Source organism: Cotesia typhae, unplaced genomic scaffold (assembly GCF_013202065.1).
Source record: "Cotesia typhae breed Kobodo isofemale line unplaced genomic scaffold, CoteBio_Ctyphae contig_33, whole genome shotgun sequence".
In the NCBI taxonomy this organism is placed as follows: Eukaryota; Metazoa; Arthropoda; class Insecta; order Hymenoptera; family Braconidae; genus Cotesia; species Cotesia typhae.
Window position 1 is genome coordinate 3939454 of NW_027423741.1, and position 19663 is coordinate 3959116.

The 19663-nt window shown below is 29.3% G+C and overlaps 1 protein-coding gene across 1 annotated transcript; it reads left to right on the forward strand.

Annotated features, from left to right (window-relative positions):
• Nucleotides 1-69: 69 nt before the first annotated feature.
• Nucleotides 70-18948, forward strand: Pde9 (phosphodiesterase 9). Its single transcript, XM_074241122.1, has 8 exons — nt 70-538; nt 6508-6632; nt 7043-7250; nt 8085-8199; nt 13714-13951; nt 14132-14518; nt 14650-14901; nt 15637-18948. Exons 1-8 carry the CDS (start codon nt 406-408, stop codon nt 17479-17481), a joined length of 3303 nt encoding a protein of 1100 aa, XP_074097223.1. The 5' UTR covers nt 70-405; the 3' UTR covers nt 17482-18948.
• The last annotated feature ends 715 nt before the right edge of the window (nt 18949-19663 follow it).

Consider the following 19663-nt stretch of genomic DNA (forward strand, 5'->3'; position numbering starts at 1 on the left):
GATCCACGGGCTGCTGACGTGCGTCACCCGACACCCCCGCTGTCAATTAATTCGATACCACGATATACCATCACTCATATCATCATCAACATCGTCAACACTATCGCCACTAACATTACTAGCACTATCAGCTCTGCTACTACCACCGACAGCAGCATCAGTATCATCGTTATTTCAGTCATTGTCCTCCGAATTGAAGTCCTCGTCACTTGCGCTGCTATCACTGTCATCGATACTCTTGTCCGTGTTGCTATCACTCTCCTCGATATTAATACCAATATCGTTGACAATATCAGCGGCCTACCGAAAATCCGAGCATCGTCCTCCTCATTCTCACCATCAGGATCACGGTCAGGATCACCGTCCTGCGATAACAAACTCTACACAGCCAACAAAAGGCTGGCCATGGACTTCGAGAAACCGAGAAACGGCACCGGCGATACCGATGACGAGTATACTAATGTTTATTTCATTGTGGGCGATCGTCGAGAAATCGCCAGTTTTCGACCCGATCAAGTTACCAACTCGGAACTTAAAGGTAACATTTTTTGGGTTTATATATTTAATATATTTTATATATTGATAAGTCTAAACTGCAAAAAAAAAAATAAATTAAATCAAGACGAAAAATTCTTCAATCAAATAAATTTTACCAGTTCAAGAAATTTTCTATTTAAATCAAGATGATGAATTGATCAAAATAACTTTTACTTGATTTAAATAAATTATTTATTCAACTGCCTATTTTATTATGAAGACATAATATACTGTTTGGACAACAATTTTTTTCCCTTACAATATAACTCTTATCTGAGACCAAAAAAGTCAAAGCATATCTCGAGTTATATTTTATCCATCCCTTCATGGATAATTTTTTATATAAATATCAGATTACTCCAATCGATAAATCTTTTTTGGTAGCATTAACGGTAGTATAAAAAATTTTTTAATTTAAAAAAACTGAAAAATTGATGAAATTAAAATTTAAAAAAAGATTAGAGCGTAATTGAAAAATTAAATGACTTGTGTCTTTCCGATAATGAATAGAATTTATACCAAAGTAATATCGGTTTTTTACAGTGAAAGTACAGTTATACGGTGTCTGGTTAATAATTGTTATTAAAAGTAATTACTTGCGGGCTGGTAGTAGCACAATATAAGCGAATAAATCTCTAGGGGTTGAAATATTGCCGATACATGAAAGTGTGTTAGTGGAAAGACGGAAAAAATATTTAATGTAATTTTCGTGTTGCTATACAAGCTGTCTATTACAGTATCGTAATTGTATATAAAAGTATATTTACCGAGAGTGTATAGAAGTAAATTTTCTTGGGGTATCTTTATTGATAAGTTTCTCGAAGGAAGCAAAAATAAATGATAAAATGAAACTAATCTAAATTATATAAATAATCTAAATAAAACTCGACTTTTTTGATTCATATTGAATTTATTATTCTGACATAGCACTAAATCCGTGAATCTCCGGATTCGGTATCGTGCGTATAAATTTGATTAATGGATTTAACCAATAGCTGCCTGCATTAATCGATGTTGATAATACCAATTCAATGGATATTTATTGAATGAAGTACACGGATGGGAACACAATAAACGCACACATATATATGTATATATTTATATACTTATAGACAATGCGATGTTAATCGTCAAGGAAATTATTTCTGTAGCATGACTCGCGCTTTTTGATAATCAATTCGTGATAGATTGCAAGGGATTTTTTCTTTTTTTCATTCGAGGATACTCGGATCTTTTGTATTAAAAAATTTCATTGATCAATTGTTAGGGAATTTAAAAAACTACCGGTAAAAAATGTATATGCTTTTTTTTTTTAACAAAACATCATTTTGATTTCTTTTCAAAAATAACATTTTGTTCATCTGTATATTTTGAAAATATAAAAAAAAATTTTTGTAACAAGGATATTTTTATTATAAAGGATTTTTATAGTTAAATTTGGTATCATCAAAAAAGTATCGAGATAAATTTTTATCTTTTCACGATTTTATGAATTTTTGTGGGGTAGTTAATTTTTTATGTCAAATTTTTAATGGTTTTATAAGTTTATATTATGAAATTTTCCATAAAATTTTTCATCAAAATTTTACAGTAATTAGTTTGATTGTGATATTTTTTTTTAATAATTTATGTATTTATTTATTTACAATACCAAAAACATAAAACAATGAAAAAAAAAAAAAAATAGGAATAAAACAGATGCATTCGTTTGAATAAATTGAATTTTTATTAATATTTATATACCGGATTATCAGCTATGCCTGTTATAAATATTTAATTGCCGCTTGAAATAAATACGTCTGACTAAATATATCCCCTGTATTCATGACGTATCAAAAGGTAAAACCATGATGGCAACCGCATTGCAACCGTCGTGTCAAGGGAAATGTCTGTGATAGTATTAATTTCAAATATCGATGTCAATCATTTTTTTATATTTCCTGAACTGACAATCAAAGTGGGTTAAAAGTGGTTAACTAGAAGTCTCATGATATTCACCCGTCAAAGACCTGTGAATTGCTATCTCGGTTCATAATTTCATGTTCTACCGATGCGGTAAATAACTAATGAAAAATTTTTTTTTGACTGTACAAGTCAATTTCTCAAATAAATAAAAACCATTCGGCAATCAAAATGAAAAACATTCATGAAATAGCCATAGATGTATAGGCAATTTTCGGTCTAGGAGACATGAAAATTGAAGCTTATTTTATGAGCTTTCAGATCTAATTTATAGAAATTTGATAAATTGTCTTATTTGAAAGTTATTTTAAAAAGAATTTAAATTTCTTTGAAATCTATTAATGAAATATTAAAGTGATTATTGACACTGAAAAATAAACATAAACTTGTTGTTTATTTAATTAATAAATCAATCGAATAAACAAATTTATTCAGCAGTAGCTGGAATTAATTTATCAAAACAACGTTATTTGTTTGTTAGTACCTTATTTGCCATAAAATATTTGTTAAAACGATAAAAATGGGTGAAAAAGTATTTCATCAATTATTTATCCCAGAAATATCACGATGATATTTGTTCTTCAAATATTGGGCGGTAACAAACAAAGCTAGCATAAAATTATTACACGTATGGAATCATTCGATTCCATGATATCTGCCCGAAAGGCATTCAATTTAAATTGGGAAAAGTTATTGAATAAAAAGCTGAAAAAGAATTCAACAACATTGGGAAAAAAGAAAAAAAAAAAAAGAGGCGATTGATTGATCCAAAAAAAGGAAAAAAAATCAGTGTCAGCCGGATGGAAAGAGGGAAATCAAGGGCCTACTTTGCGTTTATCAAAACTCCCAAGAGAAAATAATTTCCTGGATTGAAAGTATTGACATAAATTGATTGATATTTAACACGATGACTGAGCGTGCATCAGTCGATCAGTGAATAACGAATATTACTGATTTTTTTTTGTTTTGTGAATAACGTAATCGTTAGATTGATACCTGTTGTAATTATAAATTTTTTATAATTTGTATTGGAATTTATTTCGTAGGAAAATAAATTTATAACACGTTGGGTAAAAATTTAAAGCTTATCTATAAATTTTTTAGAGATATTGGTATGAATTTTGCTGGTAAAACTAATTTTATCACAAAAACTTGACAATATAATTTGTCTTTATGAAAGAACTGCACTGAAAAAAAAAATTATTTGATTAAAAAAAAATATTATTTTAAAATTTTTATTTTTGTTTTGAGATATTGAGAAACTAAACGAATAAATTTTAAACGGATAGTCGATAAAATTTAAAATTTTTAAAAATTCTGACTTAATATCTCACGACAAGTGGATTAAGTTTCAAAAATACCGTTTTTAAGACCCGTTAGCAGTTGTTAGAGCCAGAGGTGTAAAAATATAAGGACTCTTAGTTTACCAAGCCGAGCAAATAGATGTAATTGCGACTTTAAAGGGTCACAGGAGTGGCTTTTGTGAATTATTGGCTATACTTACGCGGCCCTTAACTCAGCATGGTAATGTAAAGAGAAGAGTAACTCGAGCTGTGGGACAAATTATACACATGAATATGAATATGAACATGAATGTATACGTACGATTGGATACGGTTGCAATATCAACTAGAATTACCGCAATTAGCCGTAAGTAATAATATCGACATGTGTATACTTCTGAGCGAGAGACTACTAGATAAGAGAGATTAGATGAGAGAAAGAGAAGAAAGAGCTTAAGAAGTTAAGAGGGAGCTCTGAGAGAGGGACACTGTCCTTGATTGTCATAGACCACGTTACTGGTGACACATATATGCATGAATATTAAAGTGTGAGTAGCCTGAAGTATAAGAATAGAGAACTATAAACTACACCGTAGTGTACTATATTATTATTACTATATACGTTGCTGGGCGATTTAATCGACAGAGTGTCCGATCTTGAGGGAGACTTCCGAATAGGAGGAGCCCTCGGAGTCTCATTGTTGGTTATCTTTGCCGGTCTTTCATTGCTTATAATGGGATAATCGGTTAGTGAATCATGAAAGTATGGTGGACGATTACGTTTTTTTATTGCTCGCCCCGGGTCAATTTATTCATTATTTTGTTGAGGCCAATATCATTGCCCGTATGAACTTAATGTTCTGATATTCAATTTATGTATTATTGTTTATTTAAATAATAATGATTTTTGTTGTTATTATTGCTATGGGTAATAAGTTCCCGGAAATTTTTCAAAATTTAGTTCAGACAATTTTTACCATCTTTTATCAAATTTTAAAAATTCAATCGATGAAAATTTTTTAATTATATAATACTAGAATTAATAATTTTTAATAATAAAGCACTCCCGATTTTTTTTTTAATTTGACGTTATTTTTTACAGATAGTTTTAATTTTATCAACAATTTTTGCCCTTTTGATAATTTTGAAAAGCAATTAGCTCAAACGATAAACTTTCGGCGTGTAATAAGAAAGATATTTATACCATTATAAATAAGTATTATAAATTTAAGAATTAGCAATCTTGGGCAGAATAATTAACAATATTATTTACAATTTTTTTTTTTTTTTTTTTTACCAATTAATTCTCATTGTTTTCTAAATCTGCGTAGCGAATAGAGATTAAATTTTCCGACGTGAACAACTTGGACGGAAGGCAAAGCTGTGAAATAATAAAATGCTTGAGCATTAATATGTATTGTGCGCAATGAGATGAGAAACATTAACAAGCATACGTAAAAAGAGGAATTATTCTAGCGTAAGGATTTTGTTGTAAAAAAGGACATTAGCTGTTATTTGCATTCGTCATCAATTTGCATTTAAATACGTGTCATTAAACATCTATGCTGGGAGGAAAAAAAAATGTCACTGACGAGTGAGATTATTCATATTTATTTATTTATTTTTTTTTTTTTTTTTAATTCATAATAGTTAAATATTAAAATGAATAAATTACTTTTAAATTAAGCTACTATTTTACAGAGCGCAACTATTACGTCCGTTTTTTGCTTGATTCTGCGTCTGACTTATCATCATCCTTTCTACTTAATACTGTATCCTTTCGAATACAGTTGATACAAAATTAAAATTTTTATTATCATATCATTAGAATTCTAAATTGAAATTTACTAATCTAAATTTTATTATAATTTTTAATTACAAGTAATTATTTTAATTTAATAGACTGATGAGTGATTGAGATTTTGATAAAGTGAATGGTGAAAGGGCAAAAGTTATAAGTTGTAAAAAAATTATTACTAGCAATGATTTTTACGACAGAAAAATGACTCTAGTGTTATGAGGTGTCATAATAAAAGGTAGAAACTATAACTAAAATATAGAGTAAAACATAAAGACTAAGACTAAGATACTCGACCCCATTTCTTTTCATGCTTGTTCATTCTTATCTCGAAAATGGAGACGGAATTTTCCGTGAGCAAGTCTACTACCGTCTTCATCTTCATATTTTTTCTACGCCTTTTTTTTCTCTTTCTCAATCAGAAAATAGCACTCATCTTTCTTATACTTTCTTATACTTATATAAATTTAAAAATATAAATATATATAGTGCTTTGAGTAAATTTTAGTTTATACTACTGGGAGAGAAATTCAACGCTACTAACGTCGCACCGTTAAACTTATACTTTATATTTTTTTTTTTTTTTTTTTTTTTTTTTTACTTATATTTATATCTATATCCGTAGTATCCTTTCATCACTTGCTAGTGAAAACGCTCCAATTCCTTTTTATTTGAGATAACCGTCTGCAGATTTTATTTTTTTTAATTCTCGCTTCTATTTACTTTGTAAACAATTTCATTTTATTTTATTGTTATTATACAAAGCCTTTATTGTGTTTTTAATAATAATAATAATATTTAAAAAAATAATTAAACTATAAAATTTTAATTAAGAAAAAAAAATTTACATTAAAATAATTAAACTACTAAAGCCAATGAATTGATTAAAAAAATCAAACACTAAATAAAAAATATATAAACTTTCAGAATTATTTAGAAGCGCAGCAGAGGCAGGTCCTTTGGACATCTTGAAACTGCGAAAGGGAGACAAACTCCTAAACATTTCAACCCAACTGGCAGCCAACACCCCAGACACGCCGTACGTGCTCCAGGTAATAATTTATTATTGTTACGTCCTCGTAAACTGGGTACTCTTATTATCAAAAAAATAAAGTAAAAAAGCTCTAAAATTAAGCCAAAAATAAAAATGAACACGAAAGAATAAAATCGCTAAACAATCGGATAAAAATAAACGACCCGGGATCGAACAATGAAGTGCATCGGTGATTCTGTGCACGTCGGATATTGTCTCGCTATCCTCCACGTATTCCACAAAGTACCCAGACTATTGTCCATTTGAACTTTATAAAATAGCTAAGTATAATATGGATAAGGGGAATAGTAAAAATAAAAATGATGAGTAGCTAGTAAAAGTCAAAAGTAAAACGTATTAAAAGAAAAACTACAATTTTTACTTTTACTCGGATATTGGAGGCTATTTATTGTGGTCGTTGCATTGAAGGTTGTTGGAGCGCACCCAACATCTTTTGGGATGATCGAGGCTGACCTGTTGCAAGCTCTGGAAAGACGTGTTGCTGCACTGGAACAAGAACTCGGAACTCAGCAAGCAATCGCGTCTTCTGAGCCAGCTCAGGTTTTACAGGAGCTTAAACTTCAAATGGATGCTTTCAAAACAAAACTTGAAACTACTGAGTACCTCAGTTGGCTTGGTAAGCTTTTTTTTTTTTATAGTATATATTTTTATATTCTACTATTATTTAAGTCTTGGGAGTTTTATCTTCATCTTAAAATATATATTACTCACCACAAGCTTAATTTTTTTTATTTCGTTCAAAATAAAGAAGATAACTTTTATAAAACTGATTACTTTTAATCTAAAATTTTTTCTTTATGAATCATATTTGAATTTAAAAAAAAAATTAACTCAACATTGAAGTATTTTTTCGAGGTTTAAATTTCATTTTTTTTCCCAACTGTTTTTATTTAAAAAAAAAAAAAAAAAAAAAGCGAAAGAACTTTTATAGACTTAAAAAGAAAATCAACAGATAGATAAAAAAATAAACATGAGAATTGTAATTGGTCGATAGAGATGAGGCCAGACGACTTAAATTCAAGGCAAATGACGAATATACCCGAGTAGGTATATAAACATTAGAGCGTTGCCAGAAATTAACGTGCCTCTGAATAAATATTTGTCTCTTTACACCGAGCACGTCAACATTGTATCTTTTGACAGGCAAGAACTTCCACCTTTAAACCCGACTAAATTTTCCTTTAAAAAAAAAAAAAAAAAAATTTAACTTCACTAAAAGCAAACAGTAAAAGTGTCTATTGATTTTGAAAACGAAATTTTTTAAAAATCACATAATATATACAGTTTATATCAAATCCTAAAATACGGAATTTTTAAAAAAAAAAAAAAAAAAAAAAACAACATTTTCATTTAATTAAATTTATTTATGTTTTCATATAATTCTTATTTTTGATAAAATATTGTATTATAATACAAAACTGAATAAAAAATTACCGTTTGACCCCAACAGGCTTCAATAAGCTAATTCCAGAGCCAGCTTCCTCGGAAGCCTGCAAAAGATTGCAGTACCGACGCAAGAGTGACAGTGTGAAACGTCAAGTTCGTGAAAAGTTTTTCTTCGTAAGGTGAGTAGCTCGTAACTAAGTAAATATAATTTGAGCTAGGCAACATAGTTATAATTAGCTGTTAATTATCCTTCAGCTCGTGTGTATCAATTAAATTGATTTTCACCTGAGATTAATATCATGATACCATTCATCAAAGATTAATTTTTTTTAATTATCAATTATCGATTATAAACACTTACATATATGTTATGATACTTTTTTAATCGTATGTTAATTAGTCCGCGGATAAGTTGCTAATCGATATAATAATTTTCAATTGACCGATTATAAGTCAGTTTTTCTCTCAACTTTTAATTGGAAGTTTATTTCTATTTGGCTTAAATTCTGTTTATTTTTAATCCTCGCTCGTTAATCCTCGATAAATTTATCAGTTTATCGGATGTGAATGCGAGAATTCAATTTCTTTTTTTTTATTAATTGGAGATTCTGATGCGAAGAGTTATTTCAGCTTTTTTCACTTTCCCGACAAGTAAAGTAGAAGTACTGATAATAAAATAATAATAATAATAATAATAATAATAATAATAATATAGATACAAAATGATGGAACGAATTCTCACAATATAAACCGGCATATAAACCGTCAATTTCTCGAGACAAATGGTGTATAAATATTGTGATTGATTGAGTTGAGCTTGAGACGTTTGACAAGATTATTAATGACTTTGAGAGAAAAAATAATTAAATCCTTCCCCATATAATACTTATGGGCGAATACTAAACTTTCCTTGAAAAAGATTAAATACTTGTCTAATTATAACCTTCCACTGAAAATCTTGAATTTAGCTTACAAAAGTTTTCCCGACGTCATTACAAACCAGTGGTTAAATAATGAGACTTTGCTTTTCTTTCATAATTTTAATTTTTTTTTTTATTCAATTTTTCTTTCAGTAAATCCACTTTTAATATTTAATACTTAAGTCGATTAATCTCAAAAGGAAACAACAAAGAGAAAAAATATTAAATAATATAAAGAAAAAGAAAATAGTATAAGGAATTTGTTTTTTACCAAGCAAAGATGAAAGAGTCTTGGAAATAGTGCGTCACAGGTTCAACACGACTATCGATAAAGTCCTTCCGGATAGCACTAGCGCTAGATGAATTATTCACGAGGCTACTGATGCATGAATAATAAAATCGAAGATTAGAGACATGAGTAAAAATAACAATGGAGATAGATTTTTAAATATATATGTGGATATGGATATATGTTTATTTATCAGTACCATCGAGTTAATTTTATTTTTTAAAAGATTATTAACATAAACAAATATTTCTAAATCGAATTTGGAATTTTCGAATGAATCAATCTTTCAAAGATAAAGAGCTGATTTTCGTAAGTTCTGTTTTCATCCGCCAAAAAACCAAAGAAAATAATCAATAACCCGAGATTAAATAATTCATATCAAAAATACTCGACTAATCTTCGGATAAAAGTGTATAAATCATCGTAAGTGACTAATGATGTTAACATTGTATTATTATGGTTCTTAAATAAGTGGTAAAATAATCTAATATAGCAGTGTTTTTATATTAGGAAACAAATGTATAACATAAATACATTTGATCCCCAAGGTCATCAGAATATATCGCCCATATTAGTGTAATTCTATCGATAATATTTTTTAATTAGATTATAATTCATGTTTTATGTTAATCATTTAATTCAAGAGATGACATTTATTTCATTATCAGTTAATCTAGTACCAGAATTACAATATATAAAAGAAAAGAATATCAACAGAATAAATCTCAGATATTCAAAAAATTTAAAAGATTTTTTTAATAATAAAAACTTGGAAAAAAATTCAATTTGAAAAAATTGTAAAAAATCTTGAATGAAATTTTTAAAAATTAACTTTTTGATATTAATTAATTTGTTAAATAAAATTAAAAAATTGAAGTATTTATTATATATAATACACACATCATACTACTATCTAAAAGTATAAAAAGATTATAATATAATTACGTTGATGACAATTTTTTGAACGTACATGATTTCTCAAGCGTCGGTAAGAGATTCAAGTACAGCTCACAATAGATCATCATTTTTTCCTTGTTACGTAACTTGTTTATTGAGTTTAGAGCGTTATCACTAGCTTTGTTTACACTTCCTATTAAATATTTACCATCGATTTGATGCCACCAAGTTTTTCAGCCTCTTGTTTTAATATAAAGAATTTAGTTATTTTTATTACTTTTATTTTATAGAACAGTATAATAAATACTTTCGGTTTTCTGTTTGTTGTTCATAGTTACTGTTTTAATAAATTTATAATAATAAATTAATGAGCGTGTAAAGCTACGGATTAACTTGAATTTATTTTATGTAAATGATAATAAATAGAGGATTTATATAAAAGAAAATGGAAAATAGAGATAAAGTTATTGGTGTAGCATTTGATAAATTATTCCAAACATTCCGCTGGATTTTCCCATGACTGCTTTTCAATTGCTCGTTACTAAACGAATATAATGATGAAGTAAATTTAAAATTATAACTGTAAAACCATATAATCATGGCAATTTTTAATTTTATTATTATTATTATTTTATTCATAATGAATTCCAATTAACTTGATAATTACTTGTTAAATTTTGTAGAGCACAAACTGAAGGTTTTTGTAAACAAAGCGTTGTTTCATAATTCAGGATCAGGATATATATGAATAGAAATATTTACATATATATTGTTTATAAATAATAATAATTATTGGCAATGTAAATTAACAATTAGTTTCTCATTGAAATTAGGGAGGCTAATTAGTGGTTAATTATTGGATCCTGATGATCACCACAAGTGCCCTGTATCGCGTAGATGCGTAGTCCAAGCACACATACACCCAACACATGCATACAATTCCTGATCCTTTTACACTTGCTCTCTTGTTATGTCAAGTGGCCATGAATTTTCGCCCACAAACCACTTCACTTCCAGTCTCCACTATCGAACATTGTGATATTAATTTACACTCTAAACTTGAGTGTGCCTACATTGATAAATATCTATACTCGTACCCAAGTAATCAATTTAACTTTTCGTATTTTTTTTCTTATATTTTATTTTTAGTTTATATTTTAATGGACTTTATTTACCCTCATTTTTTAGTTATAAATACGCTCAATTTATTATGGAGTTACAAAAATTTCGTTATAAATTCCTCCTAGCTCCATAAATCAATTTGTAAGCATAAAAATTTATGGATGATAAATTATAGTAAAATTTTTTCGATTGCCAATTTTGTCAAAAAAGTTTTTCGGGTATTTGTTTTGTAATGAATTTAGTTATTGCAAGTTTTATCTACAATCTTTGAATTTTTTTTTATGACTTATAAAATAAAATAATTTTTATTTAATATTTATTTTATTTAATATTAAAATTTTCATTTGAAAAAAAAAATTGTCTTTTTTCAATAAATTGCAAAGAACTTTATACAAATGCATACTATTGATTTTCAATATAACAACAATAACAATTTAACACATGTTCAGTCTGTCAATTAAAGGGCCATACAATTCATCAGCGTAAAGAAGGATATTAAAAAAAAAAAAAAAAAAAACTTCCGTGCCTGTAATCAGGAATGAAGTTACACGCGTATAAATTATTTGCCAGTAATAACAGAATAAATTACAATTACAATAGTATTTTGTTGTTGTTGTTGTTGTTGTTGTTATTGCAGTATAACAATGCTTGAATAAGAGAAATAGAAGGCGCCTGAGTTTTTGTGCTCGCGGATGCATTATGAAAAATTCCGCACGGTAAAATAGAAACGCAGAAATAAAACGAAAAAAAAAAAAAAAAAAAAAAACAGAGCAATGGAAAATAAAAGGACAAATGTAAAAAAAGCAGATATGAGTAAAAAAGAGAGAGCATATGTGTATCGAGCAATCATAAAAATTCGTTATGCATGAAACGCTGTCACAAATGGATGGCTTCCGTCTGTGATGCTCTTGCTCCGTATACTTTGTTTTCCGTATATTTTCTATTTCTCCCTCTTTCTCTCTCTATCTCATCTATTCGCGGCGATACTATCCACGACGAAATATTGCGAGTTACTATTGTCACGACTCGGATCTATTGATGAAGATGTATTGACTTCCACTGTTAAGTGCAAACTATAATTAACGAGTAATAAAAAAAAAATCAAAACTTGGACCTTAAATTTTTTTTTATTATAAATTATCAATTAAACATTAAGACTGAGAAGAAATTTTTTAATTATTTTTTTTTGAAGAGAATTTTTTATCGATTGATATGAAAATTTTCATTTCTTCTTAGTCTACTTGTCCGATTTTAATTAGAAAAATAAAATAAAAAAAAGGAATTTTTTTAAAATTCTAAGTGCGTATAATCCTTTAAAAATGTTAATTTATTTATAAATAAATTACACTTAATAATTTCCTCAATTTATTACTCGTCATTAACTTACATCAATATATAATTACATTACCGTCCAGATTTATCTTTATTACATGAGAGATATGACGGCGCTGAACGTTGGAATCCTGATTCCTGGCGCCACTGTCCGAAAAAATAAATCCATCACGTCAGTAATAAATGCGCTGCATTTATTTACAAAAAAAAAAAAAAAAAAAAAAAAAGTAGTATTATTGAATTAAAATTACTTCTAAGAGAAGAAGCTTATCCTGCAATTTCTTCTTTAACTGCTTCGTACTATCTACGTACTGCACATATGTTACCAGCAATTACGTGATTATCAGCTTGCGTCGTAATTGTAAGATCCTCGCATTAACTGTACACATTTCTTAATGTTACTTTTTTTTTTTTTTTTTTTTTTACGACTATCTCGAATAAAAATTTTCAAAAATTTAATTTGTCAAAATTTATTAACTATCTTTTAATATAATTCCATCACTGTCTCTCATTTGTATTAATAGGAAATTTAATATGGATATTGATGTGATGGAAAATCATTAATTATCAAAGCAACGTCAAGTTAATTATTATAATTGTTATTATTTTCCGCTATGCATTGAAAGCGTACAAACAACTTGGATAATTAACAATATCAATAGCCGAATAATTATTTTCAAATAAATCCCTTTGATTTTGGGTTCCAGGTAAATTTTAAATAAATTCGATTAACATTCAATATTTGTAGGATCAAAGCGTATTTTATTTTTTATCTCTATTTTGTATAAATAATTAATTTGATATTTAAAAAAAAAAAATTTTACAATATCAATTAGAGAAAATGTAATGTAATTCCTTTAAATATATATATATATTTTTTTTAAATCAAAGGGCATTTATATGTCAAAAATATTTATTTTCTACAAAGCTCTGAAAACAATTTTTTATAAAAATTAAAATGATTTTATAAAGTGTCGAAATTTTATAAAACTATTTTAATTAAATTTAATAAAATTATATGAAAAACTATCTTTGCTCAGTCAATTTATTTTTATAATTTATAATTTATAAAAAACGAAATGATCAAGTCTAAAATATAAAATTTATTACTAATATTTAATATATATTTTCAGTGATTCATCAGTACCATCAATCGCCCGGGAAATGCTCCGTTCTCCAAAATATGACACTCAACAGTGGGAAGACGACGAGCTTTTGCTAATGTTACAAACGATGTTCGTCGAGCTGGAGTTACCGCAGAAATTCAACATTCCCCTTTCGACGTTGAAGAATTTTCTGTACGAGGTTTACAATAATTACAATGAGGTGCCGTTTCACAACTTCAGACACTGCTTTTGTGTCGCGCAAATGGTAAAATCAATACTTACTCATGTAATGTACAGTAGTATATAATGTCGAATATATATAGAACGTACTATTAATCTTAATCTAGAGTCATTAGCATTAACATCATTAATAACAGCAATGAATTCATTGTTAAGCACAACGATAAATAATAAACTTGTAAACTAAAATTTAATCGACTTTTAGATGTACACGATAGCGTGGGCAGTGGACCTCCCCTCTAAAATCGGGCACCTGGAGGTCCTGATCCTGATAGTCTCCTGTATCTGCCACGACCTCGACCATCCAGGGTATAATAACATCTACCAGATAAACGCGCGAACGGAGCTGGCGTTGAGGTACAATGATATCTCGCCGCTGGAGAATCACCACTGCTCGGTAGCCTTTCGTATCCTCGAGGCGCCAGAGTGCAATATACTCGCTTCCCTCGACGCCACGACGTTTCGCGCAGTACGTGAGGGTATCATAAGGTGTATCCTCGCGACAGATATGGCCAGACACAACGAGATACTCGGGCAATTCACGGACGTTGTTCAGGAATTTGATTATCAAAACAGGGCGCACATTAACTTGGTAATAAAATGATGATATCGTTTATTTGGTCTTGTTTTATTCCGTTTAATTGGGGGCTTTTATGGAATAGCGGAATGGGGAATGCGTTTTATTGGTTCTTTCCCAATGCTAAAGTGTAATGGTACTTTCAGCTATCAATGATATTAATAAAAGTAGCAGACATTAGCAACGAAGCAAGGCCGATGAAGGTCGCGGAGCCCTGGCTCGATCGATTACTTCAAGAGTTCTTCAAACAATCAGACGCCGAGAAACTCGAGGGACTTCCAGTAACACCATTTATGGATCGCGAAAAAGTCACTAAACCATCATCACAATGCAGCTTTATTGGACTTGTTCTCCTTCCACTATTTGAAGTTCTTGGGGAACTGTTTCCTGAACTTCAGGTATTTTTATTTTTCATCTACTTTATTAATATTTTTATTATTATTATTATTATTATTATTATTATTATTATTATTATTATTATTGTTATTATGAGCAACCAAACAATAATCTTATAATTAAGCGTAAGTTATTATTATCCTTTGTATTTTATATATTATTATTTGAACTAATTTTTTCATTAAAACTATTCATAATTTTATTATAAATAAAATTTTAAATTATCTCGATTAAAATTCTTTTAAAAAAAAACTTTCATTGACATTTTTCTTAATGAGTGCTATTATTTTAAATTCCTCAAAGTTATCTATGGACACAGTAAATTACAACCGAGTATTAGAAAAAAAAAAAACTTTTTCTCTAAAGTATCTAATTTCTTTTATCTCTTTGATAAAAAAAAATATGATAATTTAATTAGACAACTTCAAGAAACTTTGAAAGTTCAACTTAAAGTTTTAAGTTATTTTATTTCACTTCAGAAATATAACACAACTTATTCCAATCATCAACGAGGGAAAAAATTTCAATTGCAATAAAACTTGAATAAAACTAATTAAACAGTAATAAATTCCTTCAGAAATGCATATAGCTTACCATGAATAAAGTGATCATTAAAAATTAATAATAATCGCTACAAAGCTCTTTAGAGTAATCTTCTTTACATAAATAATAAAAACATATTTAATTAGTACAACAAGTAAAATAGCATTGAATAATAATAAATAATATTTTTGCAGGAGCTAATCGTCTCACCGGTAAAATACGCGCTGGACTATTACCGGCGTCTGAACGAAGCAGCCAAAGACGAGCGACATCACCGGAAAAGTATCGTCGACCTCGGAGAATCAAACATGTCTTCATCAAATACCGGGTCTTCCAGCGTGATTAAATCGACTTCTTCCCACAGCATGCGCTCGAAGCGTTCTGCAAGCACGATAAGATCGCGCTCAAGGTCTATCGAGGACGACGCGGACAACCAAATGCTCGAGGAGCTCGATAACATCGAGAGCTCTGACCCCGAGACTGCCACCGAGGTCGAGATCAGCGAGAAAACCCTCAAGTTCAAGATTTCTACGGAGGGTAACGTCGCACCCTCCTCCACTGGCCGGAAAAGCTACCCCGGCAGCAGGAAAGGCAGTCGCGAAAAATCCTCTCTAGACTACCACAACCATGATCTTGCCAAAGCGGTCAGAGATCACGAGCGCGAGCGTAGGAAAAGCCGCGGCGAGAATCTCAGCAGCGACATAAGCTCTCCCGTCAGCGCGAGATCCGGAGAAGACACCAGGATTCTCGAGGAGTTCGAGAGGGACGAAATTTTGTATGTAGACGCCAGAATGAGCAAAGAAGACAGCAAACTGTCCGAAGAAAACGGAAATGGGTTTGTCGAGAGTATAATAGAGAAGAACAAATCAAACAAGCGGATGAGCGTTGAAATGGACGCTAGTAATATCGGGTCCAGTAGTTCCAGTAGAATTAATCGTAAGGACTTAGTAGTTATGACTGACACGAACTTGCAATGTTGCTGCGATGACAAATCGGCCTCAAATAACCACCACAAGTCACTGTTGTCGCGGCTGAGGAATCTGACGGACCGTCTAAGTATCAGCTTTGACTCAAAGGACCCCCCGATGACTAAATCAAAGCACCATCATCATATCGTCACTAAAACCCTCACCAAGAGCAATTCCGTGGTGAGCAATACTGGATATAGTGGTGGAGGTGGGGGTACTAGCTCGAATACCTCGGTGTTAATTTGTAAGCGGTGTAATTTGATGAAAAGCACAAAAGAGTCAACCAGCAGCAGCTCTGGAGGAAACAGCACAGTCGTTGCGCTAACGAGCATGGACAAAAGGGCGATGACGCTCCCGAAAACCCGAAAATCCCACGACGGTAGGACCAAAAGCTGGAGAATGGTATTCACTAAGGAAAAAAGACCGTCAGCTTCTCTGGAAGTGCTTCCGGCGCATGACAGCTGCGAAAGCTCGATTGTTAAGCACAAAAGAAATCTTTCTAATCCGGAGGGGAAGCTGTCGGTCACTAAAACTAGTAAGGAGGAAAAAAAATTAAATTTCAGCGAGATTAATATCAGGACAGGAGCTGTCACCAAAGCTAAGCCGGACATTGTTGTCCATCCAGGAAGCTCTTCTATTGTTGATGAAGATATTGATAAAGTTGAGATACGCAGGAGTTCGGCTAGCATGGAGGATATTTCGAAAATCATCAAGCAGAATGAACCGAAGCTCCTAGGGTCGTTGGAGGACAAAAATTCAGAAGAGATGCAGCACACGGGAAGTCTTGATTCCATGCTATATAAGGAGTCTATCAAGACTACTAAGAAAGCTTTTGTCTTCGCCAGCCCGTCTACCACTAAGAAGTCTTCTCCGAGTTTGTTTTCAAGGTTCAAGTCGGGGATGAGCATCGACGGGAGAAGCAACAGCGGGTCTCTTAATGAACAGTCGAACCAGCAGTCGCCCAGCTGGATTTCTTCTTTGACAGCGAGCTTTCGTCCTAAACGACATGGTGACATTGCCGGTCCAACGTCACATCAGTTGCACTCGCCGACTCATGAAGAAGTTAAGTGATACGTTGTTGTGGTGGACAATGAAAAAACGAGGTTTAACTACTTTACTGATTGGTGGGCTCAACACTCACCTTGCTGCACCGGTTGAACTTTTTTTTATTGAGACACCAACTAAGTGGCGGATTTTTGTTTTTATTTATTGTTAATTATTGAATTTACAAGTTACGGGTAGAAGCATTTTAATTGGACTGCTTCGTTTATTTTATTAGGGCCTTGCTAGACAATTTTCTTCCATTTTTTTTTTTTTTTTTTTTTTTTTTTAATTATCATTAACTGTTTTACAATTTTTTTTTTATTTATTTTATTTTTAGAGGTATTGATTTTAAATTTAAATTTAAAAGTTTTGTTAGAATTTATATCACAGAATAATTTAGTAAAATTTTTTGAGTTAAATTTGTTAATAATTTTTATTGATAAAATTGTAATACAATTACAAAATGGAAGTTAATGTTTAATTAAAAAAATGGCCTTAATTTGCTATTCCAAATAATAAATTAATAACAAATCAATCAAAATTAGACAAGCCCATTCTCTCTCATTTTTTCCAGTTTTAGTAAATTTTATTTAAAAAAAACAAAATAATTATTACTAATATTAATAATTTAATTATTGAAATACTGGAGTATTTACAGACTTTTAATAAAGTCTAACTGTTAAATCGATTAAGAAAAAATAATTAAATATAATTATTTATTACGTACATATTATAAGTTAACTAATAATATTTAATTATTTCTTCGTCAATATTTAAAGTAAAAGTATATTATCTTATGAAAAAAAATGAACTCGTAATTGTTAATTAGATTTCGCGAACGCGAATTGTTAGTGCTGTAGATTTTATTTATTGTTTATCGTAGCTCGGTTATTAACGGCCGTTATTATAAATATAAAAATATAATATAATACAACATAACATAATTATTTAATAAAAATCCAAATCGCCATGTGAAACGTATCTTATTATTATTGATTAATTAATTAATTAATTAAAGTAAAAAAAAAAAAAAAAAAAAAAAAAAAAAACCTCCATTATCTCAGTAATATATCGATTACAGTATCTAGATAGGCGATCAGATATAACAAATAACAATATAAAAATAAAATATACTCTGAATAAATATTTAAAATGTGTGCTTCTCAATCACAGTATTGTTTAATGACTAAATAATAAACGACAATGGTGCAATGTAACAACAAATAATAATAATAATAATAATAATAATAGTTATTATTATTATTATTATTATCATAACTGACTTTTGTTTTAGCATGCGTTCTTTTAATTAAATTATTATGACTGTAATTGTAATTATAATTTAACTGCGATGTAAATGTTTTTATTCTGTATAGTTGGTAAATTATTGGATAAATGCGTAAAGAGAAGATATATATATTATAAAAAAAAAAAATAAATAAACATATACAAATGCATAATAATAATCAATATAACAATTGTAATTTCGATCAATATTTAGTGTCATAATATTCATTAATTAAATAATTTTTTTTTAACTATTATTTAAACAGTTTTTTTTTTTTTTTTTTTTTTTTTTTTTTTTTTTAAATGAATTAAGTTGTAAATTCATAACTTTAAAAGTAATAATAATTATTAAAATTATTAAAATTATATTTTAATTAATTATCACTTTGATTTTTAGATGTTTATATTTTTATACATCAATGTTTCTATACGGCGATAATTAAATGGCATGTATTGTTCAACTCTAGTCTTATTGTTTATTATATATTATTATTATTATTATTATTAAAATTAATTTTATTATCGCCCCAATAACTGGGTCATATATAAACCCATTTTTTAATTAATAATTTTTATTACCACGTCTCTACTCTTTATTTTAAAAATATAAGTAATGAGTAATTGAAACAAATGAATAAAATAATGAACAAAATTAATATCAAACTTCACGACCAATTTTTTAAATTGACTTTTTAAATCAAAGATACAAAATAACTTCACCAATTGAGAAGTTACTTCAAGTTAAATTAAACTTTACTTCAGTAATCTGTGATTTTACATCACAGTAATTAAAACATATATACTAACTCTTAAAAGTACAAGTAAATGTTACACTCACTCTCTCACGACTAAACAATTTATTAACATTTCATGTAGTCTACTTGAAACTACCTTGATGTACTTGCGACATCTCTTACAGTAA